This window comes from Nyctereutes procyonoides, unplaced genomic scaffold (assembly GCF_905146905.1).
Source record: "Nyctereutes procyonoides isolate TBG_1078 unplaced genomic scaffold, NYPRO_anot_genome, whole genome shotgun sequence".
Taxonomy (NCBI): Eukaryota; Metazoa; Chordata; class Mammalia; order Carnivora; family Canidae; genus Nyctereutes; species Nyctereutes procyonoides.
Window position 1 is genome coordinate 35,565,840 of NW_026575046.1, and position 14,978 is coordinate 35,580,817.

The 14,978-nt window shown below is 40.8% G+C and overlaps 1 protein-coding gene across 5 annotated transcripts; it reads left to right on the top strand.

Moving 5' to 3' along the window:
- The first annotated feature begins 7,362 nt into the window (after positions 1 to 7,362).
- On the top strand, positions 7,363 to 14,978 carry THG1L (tRNA-histidine guanylyltransferase 1 like). Of its 5 annotated transcripts, none has more exons than XM_055325922.1 (6): positions 7,363 to 7,583; positions 8,372 to 8,548; positions 9,318 to 9,487; positions 10,284 to 10,372; positions 12,365 to 12,472; positions 13,484 to 14,978. In XM_055325922.1, exons 1-6 carry the CDS (start codon positions 7,393 to 7,395, stop codon positions 13,643 to 13,645), a joined length of 897 nt encoding a protein of 298 aa, XP_055181897.1. In that variant the 5' UTR covers positions 7,363 to 7,392; the 3' UTR covers positions 13,646 to 14,978. The 5 variants fall into 5 exon arrangements, with proteins under 5 accessions (XP_055181897.1, XP_055181898.1, XP_055181899.1 ...); XM_055325923.1 differs by having other exon boundaries at positions 7,363 to 7,499; XM_055325924.1 differs by lacking the exon at positions 12,365 to 12,472.

Sequence of the window (14,978 nt, forward strand, 5' to 3'; positions counted from 1 at the left end):
ACTTGGAAGGCGTTTTAAAAAAATTATTATTATTATTTATTATATTCTCCCAGTCAGTACCTTGCCCAGTGCCTTATGCATTAAAGGTGCCCAACAGGTTTTTATTAATTGGTGTTTATTTATTAATTGATCCATGGTTTGGAAACTCACATTACTCTGGGTTTTTTCCAAAATTTTACACAAGCAGAATGTTTTGGCAAAATGTTTATTCAACATTAAATTCAACAATTCCAGAAACCTATGAAGCAAGCTATCTTTTTACCTCATTATTCAAGTCATAATTTAAATACTGTTTCCTCAAGGAAAACTTCATGGACCATCCCCAGCTGCCCAGTCAGGGCGGGGCCTCCAACCCATTCACAACACTTAACACAATTCTAGTCCAACAGTTACATGTGAAACTCTTTGTTCACTATCTATCTTCTCAACTGGCTATGAACAACATTGTGTAGGCACATTATACAGGCTGTATTGTTTGCTGTTGCATCCCATTGGGCATAGTACATAGTAGGAAATTAAGAAATACTTGTTCGGTGAATGAGTAAATTTGCAGGATTAAGTATTCAAAAGGTCAAGGAAACATACATCTAATTCCCCTTTTTTGTTCTCCTAATGTCTTTTGCTAAGCCCTCCAGGTGACCATATCCTCATGACTTCTGGAACTTCTACTAAGTAGAGAAAGAATGGGTAGTTGACAAAACAAGTCCATTTTAGGACACAACTAATGACTATTTAGACATAAAATCCATTCACTCTGACCCATGCAAGCTACATCTCAAAGTACAGAACAAATATATTATAACAATATCAAGGTCGTATAATCATTAATTTATTCTAAAATAATAGTTCTGAGTTTTATACCCATGTATATCCTGGTACATGCTAATGTTTTTATCTGCCTCAAAATCATGGCAGAGCTAGGCAGTCCATTCCTGGAAATGTCTACATTGCTTCCAGCAGAAATTTGATTAAAGTGGTTCAGAGCAGGAAGGAGATTTTAGAGGCAAATTATTCCTTCTTTTTACCCCCCTCCACCCTGAATTTCATTTACATAATGTAGCTCTTAGTACAAATGAAATGAGTCAGCAGAGGGAAGAGAAACTGAAATATGACTTCCACACCAAAGGCAATTATTTTTCTCTCTGTCAGTCTCAGTGATAAGTGATCTTCTAAGTAACAGAAATTTTTAAAAATAGAGGTCACTGTCCAGTGAGGTCATAAATACATATTGTATGCAGGATTTTAGTTTTTTTTAATTGTGGTAAAATACACATAAAATTTACCACCTTAACCATTTTTAAGTGTACAGCTCAATAGTGTTGTGCATCATTTACACTGCTGGGCAACCAATCTCCAAATTCCTTTTGTCTTACAAGGTTGAAATTCTATATCCATTAAACTATAATTCCTTTTCCCCTACTCCTCCTTATTGCCTAGCAATCATCATTCTACTTTCTGTCCCTGTGAATTTGACTACACATCTCATTAAGTTTCCAGAATCTTATGTTATTTGTCTTTTTGTGACAAGTCCCCCCCGACTGCAACCCCAGCACTGGCCACACCTATTACTGAAGAGGCTTAGAGTAGGAGATCCTGGATCTGCTTTTTCATTCTGCTCCCACTTGAACAACTTGAAATGGATCTGGGAGCCACAGTCTGGTCCTGAGATACTTTGCATTACCCTCCTCTTTTCAAGACTTAGTTCCCATTGAGGGCTGGGTTGAGGTGAGGTGTAGGCAAAGCAGAGGCCTATGTGTGTAATTGGCCTTCCACATGATGCTGGGAAGTCTTCTTTCTTGTTGTGTTGGCATGGATGGTATCCTGGGCCCATTTTTATCATCAGTCTGATCTTCCAAGGATCCCTTAGAGAGGAACAGCCATAGCTCCCTTTGGCCCTTCCAGCTTGCTCTGTCTCCAAATCCTCTGCAGGAAGAATGACTTTTACTTGACCAGTAGCCTCAGAGGCAACTCCCAGCTCCTGTCTCCCCCCCCCCCCCCCCGCTGCCCCAACCTCTGACCTCCTTCTTATGGAACCAATGATAATGAACTTTTTAGGCCCCAAAGACTGAGGGGACTTTAGTGAGGTATCTTCATCCTTTATTCAGGCATACCACATTGCCGATCGTTCTCATCTACTGGTCTAGGCTGCTCCAGATACCTCCAAGTGTCATGCAGTCACTGGTCTCTATATTCACATACACCACCAAATGCAAGGGGAGCAGAAGACAGGATAAGGATCTCTCAGTGACTCTCCTGGAACCCTCCTACAGTAACAACACCAGGAAAACCCTGTAGTTCCCCAGCTGGTAAGTAAGGAAGCAGTCTTCCCTTTTGCCTGCCTTTGAAGGCTCCTCCATCCTGCTACTACCTGTTCTGTAGGTGGGAGGTGGAGGAACTCGAGGCAGGTGGTAGAGGATGGTATGGGAAGGAAGAAAGTAACATTTCCCCTATAATTTCCAGGAGAAATGCCTGTCTCTTCTTCTCTGACTTGTTTATAGACTGGCTGTGGGTAGTGAGAAGAGCAGGCTGGGTGTTAGAGTTCAGGGTACAGGGCCTGTTAGGCTGCCCCTTCATAACTCTTGTTGGCTTTTTTGGCAGAAACTTCCAGTTGCCCATGCAGTAGCTTTCTTTCTTTCTTCTTTCTTTTTTTTCTTTTCTTTCTTTTTCTTTCTTTCTTTCTTCTTTCTTTCTCTTTTTCTTTCTTTCTTTCTTTCTCTTTCTTTCTCTAGATTTATTTATTTATAGAGCATGCATGTGCATGCTCTCAGGTGGGGGAAGGGGCAGAAGGAGAGGGAGAGAATCCTCAAGCCCACTCCCTGATGAGTGTGGAGCCTGATGTGGGGCTTGATCCCAGGACCCTGAGATCATGACCTAAAGCTGAAATTAATAGTTAGATGCTTATCTGACTGAGCCACTCAGGCTTCTCTCCCTTCTTTCCGAAGGAAGCAAGGAAAGGAGGGAAGGGAGAGGGGGAGGGAAGGAGAGGGAGTAAGGAGGGAAGGAAGGGAAGGAAGGGAAGGAAGGAAGGGAAGGAAGGAAGGAAATATCCTGTATTATTGGAGATGGCCAAGTACCCAGCTAAAAGAACTATTTTCCAGGCTACCTTGCAGATAAGGAAGAAGGAAGGCTCAAAATACATATGTAGAAATTGTGCAGCTTTAATAAAAACCTGATCAGGAGAGAGGATTTGGCTTGGAGGTGTGAGTTTTGCTCTCTTCCCCTTTCTCCTTCTTCCTTCCTGGAACAAATGATGTAGTGGCTTGGTAGCTCCAGCTATCAAGGATAGGAGTCACTCACCTGCATTGGAAAACCCAACCTCAGTGGGCAGCCATGTAGAATTAACGAGAGAGTCAATGTAGAATGCTATTACAGGGCCTAGCACAGAGCAGATACTTAAAGAATGGTCCCTGGTATCAACTGATAAGCCTCGGGGAGATCCCAGAAAAGTTGTTGTGGCTTTTGCCCTGCCCCTTCTCCAGGTTTTTGTAAGTCATTGGAAGGAAAAGGGAACTCTTATACCTAGATCAAGTTCTGCAACTGGCTTCTTGAATGACTTTGAGGATGTCTGGTAATGTTTAGTGCTTCCTTTTTCTTGTTGGCAAAATGAAAAAGAAAACAAAAATCCTACCACAAAGCATGAACATTATACTGGAATTGCATTTATCTTAATGTATTGTCATCCTCTATTGCTGGCATGTGATACTAATTTTCCATTTATAGTAATGACATAGTTTCTCTTTCAAATAAATTCACCAAGTTATTAAATAGCAAGTGAAAAAATGTACAGTAGACATACTTCACAATAAAGGGTATCCAAGTGGCCAGTAAGGATAAAAGATGTTAAATATAGTTAATCATCATGGAAACGTACTCCACAAAAGATCTACTATATACAAGTCAGGATGATGCACATAATTTTTTAAAAATCAATATCCAATATTGGTGAGGATATGGAGCAATTCACATACCGTTTTGAGTAATGTAAATTGGTAAAAAAAAAAAAAAGCTGTGGAAAAAGTATCACATTATTGACCAAAAATGAACAAATGCATTTTCCTTGACACAGAAATTCTAGTCTTAGGTGTATATCCAATTCGGGCATATGTACATAAAAAGGCGTGTACAAGAATGTTCAGAGTAGCATTTTTCACAATCATCCCCCAAATGGAAGCAACCCAAATATATAATGAGTAAACTGGTATGGTTATACAATGGAATACTATCGAAGAATGAAGACAAATGAACTACAGTTAACACTCTTCAACTTGGTTGAATCTTCCAAATACAGTGTTGATCCCAAGAGACCAAATGCCAAAGGATATGTACCGCAAAGTTCAAAAATGAATGTAACTGGGGTGCCTGGCTGGCTTAGTTGGTAAAGTGTGTAACTCTTCATCTTGGGGTTGTAAGTCCAAGCCCCATGTTGGGTGTAGAGATTACTTTTAAAAAATGAACATAACTAAGTTATAGATGTTAAGAAGGCCATTAGTTTTGAAAAGGACAGGGAGCAATAATTGAAATGGACTCTGGGAACTGACAATGTTCTTTTTCTTGACTGGATGCTGGTAACATTGTGTTTTGTGTACTTTTATATGTGTATGTTTACTTCCAATAAAAATATATTTTTCCAATAAAAAGATTTTAAAAGAAGAGAGTTGACATAAAGAAAGATATTTTTAAAATAAGGTAGCATATGCAAATGACAAAATTCACAAAGGCTGTATATGAATAAATTGAGAATTAAGGGATTTGGTGACCCATGTACCTTTATAATTTGAGGATTCAGTGAAGTACTCAATAGTTGGCATAGCCAGAAACTACTGTATAGCTGGTGAATGAAAACAGAGAGAGAGAAAAAAGGAGAGGACAGAGACGTAGAGGTAGTAGTGAGGAGTGGCAAGAGCATAAGCTCTGTAGTTAAAATGCCTTGTTTGGAATTTTCACATCACTACCTGTTGGTTCTGTGACCTTAGGCAAGTTACATAACCTCTCTCAATTTCTACATCTGTAAAATGGTAATAATGATAGCACCTATTTCCATGCTTCTCTCCTAGCTTTTGGTGATGGCTGACAATCCGTGGCCTCACTTGGCTTGTAGATGCATTTCTCAAATCTCTGCCCTCTTCTCCACACAGTGCTCTTTCTCTGTGTGTTTCTGTTTTCTCTGTTCACATGGGCACTAGTCATATTGGATGAAGGGCCCATTCTAAAGACCTCATCTTAACTGATTTTATCTGCAAAGACCCTATTTCCAAATAAAGTTACATTCACTGTACTATACCTTGGGTTAAGACATCAACATATCTTTTTGGGAGACACAACCCATAACATGTAGAAAAACTGGAAAAATAACAAACACACATATGACCACCACTAGTTTCAGTAATTGTTAATATTTTTGCCACTTTTTTATGTATTTTATGTAAAAAAATAAAATTATTTTTCTCTTTAACCATACTGCTATTGTTGTGCCAGTAAAATTAAAAATAAATCCCTATTATCAACTAATATACAGTTGCAGTAGATTATTCAAAATTACTCACTTTCCCCTTCCCTGTGGGAAGATAATACATCCCTGCCCTATAATCTTTGAAGTTGACTATATTGTAATGCTGTTTTAGCAAACATAATGTAAGCAGCAAGATGTACCCTATGGTGCAGAAGCCTTTTGAATCATTGCCTGGGTTTTGGAATGAGAAGACACATAGATCAGAACATCTGCCTGGAGCATAGTAGTAGCCATCCAGAAACTTATGAGTGAGTTGACCAAGAAACAAATATTTGTGTTTTAAGCCACTAAAATTTAAAGCTGTTTGTGATTGCAGGTTTCCCCGCTGAATTTAGAGCTATTTTTAACATTTTGGGGGCAGTCTGCATTCCAGATTTTCACATTGTACTTGGTTTTTATATCTCTTTATTCTGGAACAGTGTCCTACCTTTTCCCATTCTTCCTTCATTTCTTTCTTTCTTTTTTAATTCTTCATGCAATTTATCTTTTTAAGAAGTCATGTCAGTAATCTTATAAAAGATCCCACATTATGAATTTGATTATTTCCTTTTGGCGTGTTTTAACCCTTTCCTCTAAGTACTTCCTGATCTTGGTTGCAAGTCGACATCACCTTGGAATATTATTTTATCAGTGTGTGCGTATATCCATGCCTCTAATGGCAGCCATCATGCCCTTTGATGCTCACAATAACTTTAGAGGGAAGCAAGGGAGGATTTGGGGTCTCCACCTAACAAAGGGATCTGAGAGAAAAAGTAACTGATGTTAGGTCACATAGTAAGTGGCGGAGCCAGGGCATAAATCCATGACATTCCCATCCTTCCTTTCTTCCTGTTGCCTTGAAGTAGTTTGAGAGATACAGGTATAAATGTAGATCTATGCTTCTATCTGTCCCTGGATGGTTATTCAAGTAACTAGTAACTGGGATGGTCTGAAGTACAGAGTTGGGAGTCCGTGAATGGCTTTTCATCATATACCTTTTTTTTAAAAAAGATTCTATTTATTTATTCATGAAAGACACGGAGAGGCAGAGACAGAGGGAGAAGCAGGCTCCCTGCGGGGAGCCCGTCCTGGGACTGATCCTGGACCTCCCGGATCACCCCCAGCCAAAGGCAGAGGCTCACCCCTGAGCCACCAGGCGGCCCTTCATCATATATTCGTTTATATTATTTGAATAATTTTGTGAGGGTAAAAAAAAAAATGATGTTAAGTAGTCACTGAATTCAAAAGAGCTTGATAAGTCATAAAGCATCATTAAAATGATAGGGTCATATACTACTATTGTCTACCAGCAAAAAAAAAAAACAAAAACAAAAACAAAAATTGAGTGTTTGTGGACAAGTTCAGTAAATTAACTTAGTACATCCGTATGTTTGATCAAGAGCCAGTTTTTATAATCACCTCTTGGAAAATCTAATAATAACCTTGGGAGGTGCTCAAGGTAAGTGAAAAAATACACAAACTACAGAGGTGTCCGATTAGTTTCGCGTGTTCCCGCGCACACGCGCGTACCCGGAGAAGCCCGCAGGGACCAACCGCAATGCCTGCGAGGGAGCGCGGTGATGCGAGGTACTGACTTTCTTGTATTTTCCGGGATATTCCACATTCTCTACAAAGAAAAAAAATCACGACTAAACCTTCAAACCTGGTCACAAAGCCGTTTCTTACGACTTTGTAGGCTGACTTGCCGCCCGGCGGGGGTGAAAAGCGAAGCACCGCGCGGGCCGCGAAGGCAAGAACGCGCCCTCCCCCCTAGCTCGGACCGGGGTGACGGACCACGAGGAGGCGAGACGGCCGCCGGCCTCCGCCACGCCTAGAGCGGCCGCGAGGAGGCGCCGGAACTTCCGGGGCGGGGCTCTCTCGGTCCCTCACCTTCCGCGGGGCGAATGTGGGCCTCTCGCAAAGCGAAAGTTCGCGACTGCTGGGCCGCCGCTTCCGTCACGCTGAGACGGTGTTTGAAGTTGGGGGCGACCATGGCAAAGAGCAAGTTTGAGTATGTGCGGGACTTCGAGGCTGATGACACCTGCCTGGCCCACTGTTGGGTGGTGGTGCGGCTGGACGGCAGGAATTTCCACCGGTGAGCGAGTTCGGCTCAGGCCACGTGGTGCCCGCGCTTCCGGGGACTGGGTCGCGGCTGGCGGTTCCCGGGTAACGCGGCAGCCAATGAGCGCGCGGCATTAAGCATCACCGAGTGCGGGCTACCAAGAGCTGGAACGCGAGCTGGTCTGAGTAGTTGGTTAAACCTGAGGCACAGCGCTCTCGTGAGCAGAGACCTGTTAGTAAGGCCGTGGTGGGGAAAATCACTCCCTGGTGCAGTATTTCGGCTCTTTAGCCAATTGCCTGGCTGTTCTGTGAACTGTCACCGAGGGCTGTGTAGAGGCCTGTTTAGGTCTTATTGTGGGCAATGCTTTGCAACACGTTCTTGTTTCGTTGTCAGTAACTGGCTGCATCGACTGGACTCAGGAGGAAACAAATCAGAAAAAAGGGAGAAGTGTAACAGAAATATGGGAATTTAATTCTTAAAAATGTTACTTTAGTAATGGTTATTATAACTAACATTTATTGAGCACTTTCATGGAGCCTGGCATAGTTACATTTTAACTTCTTTCTAATCTTCAGAACAGTCCTATGAAGTAGGTATACTTTATCTCCATTTCACAGAAAAGCGAATAGGGATTTAGAAATTATGCCCCTTCTTCTCAGCTGGTCAGGGCAAGAAAAAACTAGAGTTCTTAAGGAAGTGAGTCAGGTTGTGGCTAGTAGACTCACAGCATTATTACCTATCTTCCATTGTGTGCATTCTTTTTGATAAAATCGGTGTTAATGACAAGCTCTTTCATTCATGCCTTTTTCCCCTCTATGGAGGTTTGCTGAGAAGCACAACTTTGCAAAACCAAATGACAGCCGTGCTCTCCACCTAATGACCAAATGTGCCCAGACTGTAATGAAAGAACTGGAAGATATTGTGATTGCATATGGACAGAGTGATGAGTACAGCTTTGTGTTCAAGCGGAAAAGCAACTGGTTTAAAAGAAGAGCCAGGTAATTACATGGCCTAGCTCCTTCAGAATATTTCCTTTGGAAATATGCTGCGTTTGGTGTTTGCTCTTTTATTGCTGACTTACAGACTGCAGATAGAGTGTGCAGTATTTGAAACTAAAGAATGTCTATTTTCTGTTTTTACTGTTTACTTTCATCTGATATTTGAGCATTACGTACACCTCTTTATCTGATTCTTTCTCCTCATTCCTCATCACCTTAGCTTCTAGATTGTTATGGCACTTAATATTAGGACTAGAAACAGACCATTAGGATATCATAATATTAATAATTCATAGATTGGCTCTAGCCAGTGACAGCCTATATGTGCATTACAGTATTGCTTAAATTTTTAATTAAGGATGTCTCAACATAGACAAATTAGATATTTGATTTGATTTGGCAGTATACTGAAACCCACAGACAACAAGCATTCTGATTGGTATGTTTTTAAAACAATGGTTCCCTTCCTTCCCTTTTTTTTTTTTTTTTTTTTTTTTGGTTCCCTTCCTTCCAAGACTAAAAACAAAACAAAAAAACCCTCTTGAACCATAAATTCACATCACATCGTACAGAGAAATATTTGGTATTAATAAATTACTTATAGGACTAAAAAGAGGCAGGCTGCTTAGTTTTTCTTGGCCCAACACATTTTATCTTTTGACAGTTTGTGTAATCACTCTGTTGCACCCGCGGACCCTATCGTGGTTTTGAATTAATATCATGTATTTTCTCCTTTCTTGCTCCACCCAATGTGCCTTACTTTTGCAAGTAAGTTCATGACTCATGTGGCATCCCAGTTCGCCTCCAGCTTTGTGTTTTATTGGCGAGATTACTTTGAGGACCAGCCCCTTCTGTATCCACCAGGCTTTGATGGAAGAGTCATAGTGTATCCTAGCAACCAGACCTTAAAGGACTACCTCAGTTGGCGGCAAGCAGATTGTAAGTAAAACCAAATAAACAGATGTAATTAATCCACCAATTCCATACATTAGAGGTGGTGATTTGGTTCAGTTTTGATGCATGGGTATTTTGTTCAAAATGTAATACTTCAAATTTTTTTAGTTAGTTGAAAGCAGTCGAACAATCGGGAGATTTATGTAAATACTCCCTAGTTCTAGGTTTTTGGGAAAAATGAGAAGACCTGGAAATACTAGGTCTGCATTCCCACTTTGTAATGGACATAACCTGTGCAGTGACTGCTGTCTTTACACATGTGCGCATGGGCATGGACACACACACACACACACGGAAGCCAATGTGCCATAGTCTCTACCATTCTCTCTTGTTCCCCAGGGTCACCTACTCTGCTTTATGCTTTTATGTTAATAGTGGCCTCATTGGGTGATTCGAGTTATGACCCCTGCCTTACATGACTATGATGACATGTTTATGAGATTTAGTCATGTGATATATCTTGATTTGGCCACAAGAACTGGAAGGGAGCTAGGAATAACCTGAATCAAATAACTTTGAAAGTATTCCTAAGCTTAATATACAAGTTAACCAGTTTATATAAAGCATAACTGAAATGACAGAATAAAACTTTTAGGAAATAAGTTTGTTTATACTTGACCACTCCCACCCACCATGTTCCCAGTTTATGGTTTTGGGCATATCACTAACTGTCTCAGATCTCTGTACATCAGAGGAGAGGGGTGGAGTTCTAATACTCTTCGAAGCGTGAATACTGAATAAAGATTATGTTTGTATAAACAGTGCTACTCTCGTCTCACAGGTCACATCAATAATCTGTACAATACAGTTTTCTGGGCCCTCGTACAACAGTCTGGACTAACACCAGCACAAGCCCAAGAGAGATTACAGGTATAAGATCGTACTGCATTAATACTTATTTGGAGAGGCTTTCTATTCTCTTCCATGACATTCTTTTAAAGCTCTCTCTACTGCTTTGTTTTGAGAGGATACAAAAATCATACTAGATAAGAGGCAGCTCTGCTGCTTGCTTGCTCTGTGACCATGGGTGAGTTATTACTTCTCTCTGGGACTTAGTGTCCTCAGCTGGAAAATGGAATTAGTGACACTGGCTCTACCTTCCCACAAGGCAGTGCTTGGCTGGGTCTGCAGATTGGTTGCCTTCTTTGGACAGGGCATGTGCTCTTCTTTTTCATCAGTCTCAGTGGCCTCTTCATCATTGCCATTCCCTGCTGGGTGCATGTACTGTAAGAGTATAGGCTCTGGGAGTCAATAATTGTATTCAGGGACTTCTGTTTAATTTTATCTTCTCTGCCTTAGTTCTTTATTTTTTTTCTTTTTTTTTTTAAAGATTTATTTGTGAGAGAAAAAGAGGTGTGAGCAAGCAGGTTGAGAGGCAGACAGAATCTTGAACAGGCTCCCCACTGAGTGGGGAACCTGATAGGCTGGATCCCAGGACCCTGAGATCATGGCCTGGGACAAAATCAAGAGTTGGATGCTTAACCAACTGAACCATCCAGGCACTGCCCTGCCTTAGTTCTTTATAGGTTAAACAGGAAATAATAGTTCCCACCTCATAGGTTTATGGTGAAAATTGAGTGGCATGATGCATGTAAAAACACATAGCATAGTACAGACTGTATTTTAAGTACTTAATAAACAGTTACTTTCAGGATGCCTGGGTGGCCCAGTGGTTGAGCATCTGCCTTTGGCTCAAGTCATGATCTCGGGAACCTGGGATCGAGTCCCGCATCAGGCTCCCTATAGGGAGCCTGGTTTTCACTCTGCCCATGTCTCTGCCTCTCTCCGTGTCTCTCATGAATAAATAAATAAAATCTTTAAAAAAAACCCACTAACTTTCATCATTAGATGACAGTACTATTTGTAGGATGACTAATTCCGAAATTATGTGATATGTTGTAATGGCTCCTACCACAATGCCTGGTACTTTGTAATTACACGATAAATGGTGGTCATTAACAATGATGATAAGGATTTACAGATACCATTAATAGGAATACTGTTAGATTTATCCAGAGTTTGGAAGAGCTGAGTTTAGATTTTGATTTTTCTTAGAAGAATAAAAGCAGTCTTTATTTATTTATTGATTCTATTAATTTATTCATGAGAGACACAGAGGCAGAGACACAGGCAGAGGGAGAAGCAGGCTCCCTGCAGGGAGCTTGATGTGGGACTCCATCAGGTCTCCAGGACCACTCCCTGGGCTGAAGGCAGTGCTAAACCGCTGAGCCACCCAGGGATCCCCTAAAAGCAGTCTTTAGCCTTAGGCAGTTTATGTAATCTTTCTGAGCTTCAGAGTTCCATTCTCTCAAATGGAGATAGTAATGAGGGTCATATCAGATAACATACATACATACATAATGTATATAATACAGGACAGGTACTCTTACTGCTAGTCCCTGCCACCCTATCACAGTTGTGACTTCTGAAACCATTTGTTTGCTACAGTAGACAATTTTTTGAATTTATGCATTTCAGTAAGATTTTTTTTAAAAAAGATTTTTTATTCATGAGAGAGAGAGAGAGAGAGAGAGAGAGAGAGAGAGAGAGAGGCAGACACAGGCAGAGGGAGAAGCAGTCTCCATGCAGGGAGCCCGACATGGGACTCGATCCCAGGACTCCGGGATCATACCCTGGGTCGAAGGCAGGTGCTAAACCTCTGAGCCACCCAGGGATCCTTGCATTTCAAGAAGATGTAAACTGCTCTTCCAATGCAAATTCATTAGTATCTATAAGAAGTTTGATAAAGCCCTTCCACTTTCTGATTTGTTTGTGGAAATTTAGGTGGTGGGTGGAATGGATAGGTAGTATGGGGGCAGAGAACAAACATAAGAATCTTTTTATATCTTTCTATTTTCTCAGGGAACTCTTGCAGCAGACAAGAATGAGATTTTGTTTTCTGAGTTCAACATCAACTATAACAATGAGCCGCTGATGTACAGGAAGGGGACCGTGTTGATATGGCAGAAGGTAGTGCCTTTGTCTAAGGGGAGGGAGGCCAGAAAGACCAGCTTGTGCGCATCCTAGGCCCTGACCTACCCACCGCACGCATGCAGTGTGATCCCACACACTAACATGAATCGGGTCTTCTAAAAAATGAAGTGCTGTATGTTATTTTAGGTGCTGCTTGCCAGTCCGTGCTAATTTGATCAGTCTGCTAGCGATCTTTGTGGTCTAGAATTTCCTAAGTGGAACCACAGATTTTAGAGTCAGTACACTTATTCTTTTGTGTCCTAAGCTCCCCAAATCAAATAAAACCCTATAAAGGGGTATGCCACAGATAGAAGGATTTTTGCGTTCATAGGACATTTCTTCCGCACTGCATAATATCATTAAATAGTCCATCCATCCCATGATGACTATTAGATGAGGCAGTAGAAGATATTGTATACGACGGTTCTGTCACTTGCAGAATATTCTGGAGATTTCCCAGATATGCCTGCTTATTCCCTTAATATTAAGTAATAAGTCTGTACATTTACCTAAATTCTTAATTCCACCAATATTTTCTCTCTGTACCAGTTTCTGAGCATAATTTCTCTAAATTTACCTCCTTCCATGTAAAGTAGTTTTTCTTTTTAATGAATGTTTTCAGGTGTTAAGTGGTGCCTTAAGAATTAGTCATTCCACTGGCAACTTCAGCTTATTAGTATTTTTAAAGCACATTTGCTCTTTAGCACAGGCTTGGATACTTGCAAATGCAGATGAGAGAGCAGAAATACTTCTAATTCTATAGTTACTGCTAATAAGGAACATGGACTCCTTTATTTCTAAGATCTCCTTTCAGAATATAGCAACATAACTTTTTAGGTTTTTAATTAACAGATTCATATATGTTGAGATAATGTGTGTATCTGTGTAACTACCTGATAAATATATATCACCCAGAAGTATATAAAGTCTAAAGTAAACTTCCTGCATATCCCCCTCTTCTCTCCCAAACCCAGTTAACAATGTCAGTATTTTAACTTTTACCTGTAGGTGGGTGAAGTCACAACAAAAGAAGTTAAACTGCCAGAAGAAATGCAAGGGAAAAAGATGGCAGTGACCCGGACCAGGACTAAGCCAGTGCCTTTATATTGCGATATAATCGGGGATGCTTTTTGGAAGGAACATCCAGAGATCCTAGATGAAGACAGCTGATCCTTTGCTTTTTAGCCCTGGCAGGCTTATCCATGCAAGACCCCCTAAGTCTCCTGGCCTTAGGTGCCCTACGATCCCTACTACCAACAGCAGTGTGCCAGGAGTGACATATATCAGGTTGGAAAGGAAACAGAGAAAGAAGGGATGGATAGGGGTGGTTATCGTGTTCTGCTTTAAGTAGAACATTTTTTTACAGTGTTGGAACATGGTTCCTTCGGTAGAAGTGCATTTTTTTTTTTTTAATCGTGGTGCTATTTTTATAAAGCAAGAACTATTTTATGCTTTGCAGAATGAATCATTTTTAGATTGTGGCATAAGTCTTATAAAAACTTGTCAAGCTTTTTCCACCTATGATAGATGAACCCAAACTTTACTCTCAACCACCTGTTCTTAACTACAAAATCTACTAACCTTGAAGATCTCACCTTTCCTACCCATGTACTTTGACCTTGAGATAAATAATGAGTAGGTGGTTACACGATTCCTCTGAATTCAGGAATTGCAGGGAGAATCAGGATTTTGTGCCAGTCTCCCAAGTTGGCAACTTTGGCTGAACAAATTAGTAATTTGGATGTCCTCGTGTAAACATTCCATAGATTGATTTTGTGGAGCTGTCAACAGGATCATTGTCTCGCCAAGGATATTTCCAAAGCCACTTACTTTTTCTAAGAAGAAAGAGAATAATATGTATATATGAGAAAAAAACAAAATGAACAAGGAAGAAAAAACATGGACTCGGTCCTCTAAACACTTCAGTTGTAAAAGTCACCTTCCTGTTGGATTTTCTAAAAAGGATTCTCAGGTAGCCTCTATGTAATTGGAACACTGACATCTGAGTTAGAGAGCAGAGTGGTCAGCACTTCCCTTGGGGTCACAAATGGCAGGTGTCAGAGGACCCCTAACAGTTCCACCTGCTGGTGGGCCAGTGGAGCTGGGGGAGGAGCAGCAGAGAGCAGCAGCAGTAACTGCATGTGGCCTAGTTGCTGGCCCCAGAAGTGAGGGTAGGTGGTGAGAGAACTCACATTGCCCGTTGTCCTCCTTTCATATTTCACAGGAGGATTATTTGGCTCTATTAAGAATTAGGAGCAGCCTATGTTTTAGTGCCTGGTCTTGCATTACAGAATTTACAGCCACAGAGAAAATGTATTTTTAAAGGCAATGGCTGGTCTCCTTCTTCACTAATTGATACCTCATTTGTTGGAATCATTTCTTCCCCTTCCTGTTCTCACTAGAGGAGATTTTTTTTTTTTTTCACTAGAGGAGATTTGATGCATGTTTGGTAATTGATAAAACCTCTGAGAAAAAAATAAAGGCTTCAACTCCCTTGGCCTAA

Bases quoted from the DNA above. Each gene is read 5' to 3' on its own strand.
- THG1L (XM_055325922.1), top strand. From the start codon at position 7,393: ATGTGGGCCTCTCGCAAAGCGAAAGTTCGCGACTGCTGGGCCGCCGCT. The intron at 7,584-8,371 runs GTGAGCGAGTTC...CCCTCTATGGAG, and splicing joins GACGGCAGGAATTTCCACCG to GTTTGCTGAGAAGCACAACT. The intron at 10,373-12,364 runs GTATAAGATCGT...CTATTTTCTCAG, and splicing joins AAGCCCAAGAGAGATTACAG to GGAACTCTTGCAGCAGACAA.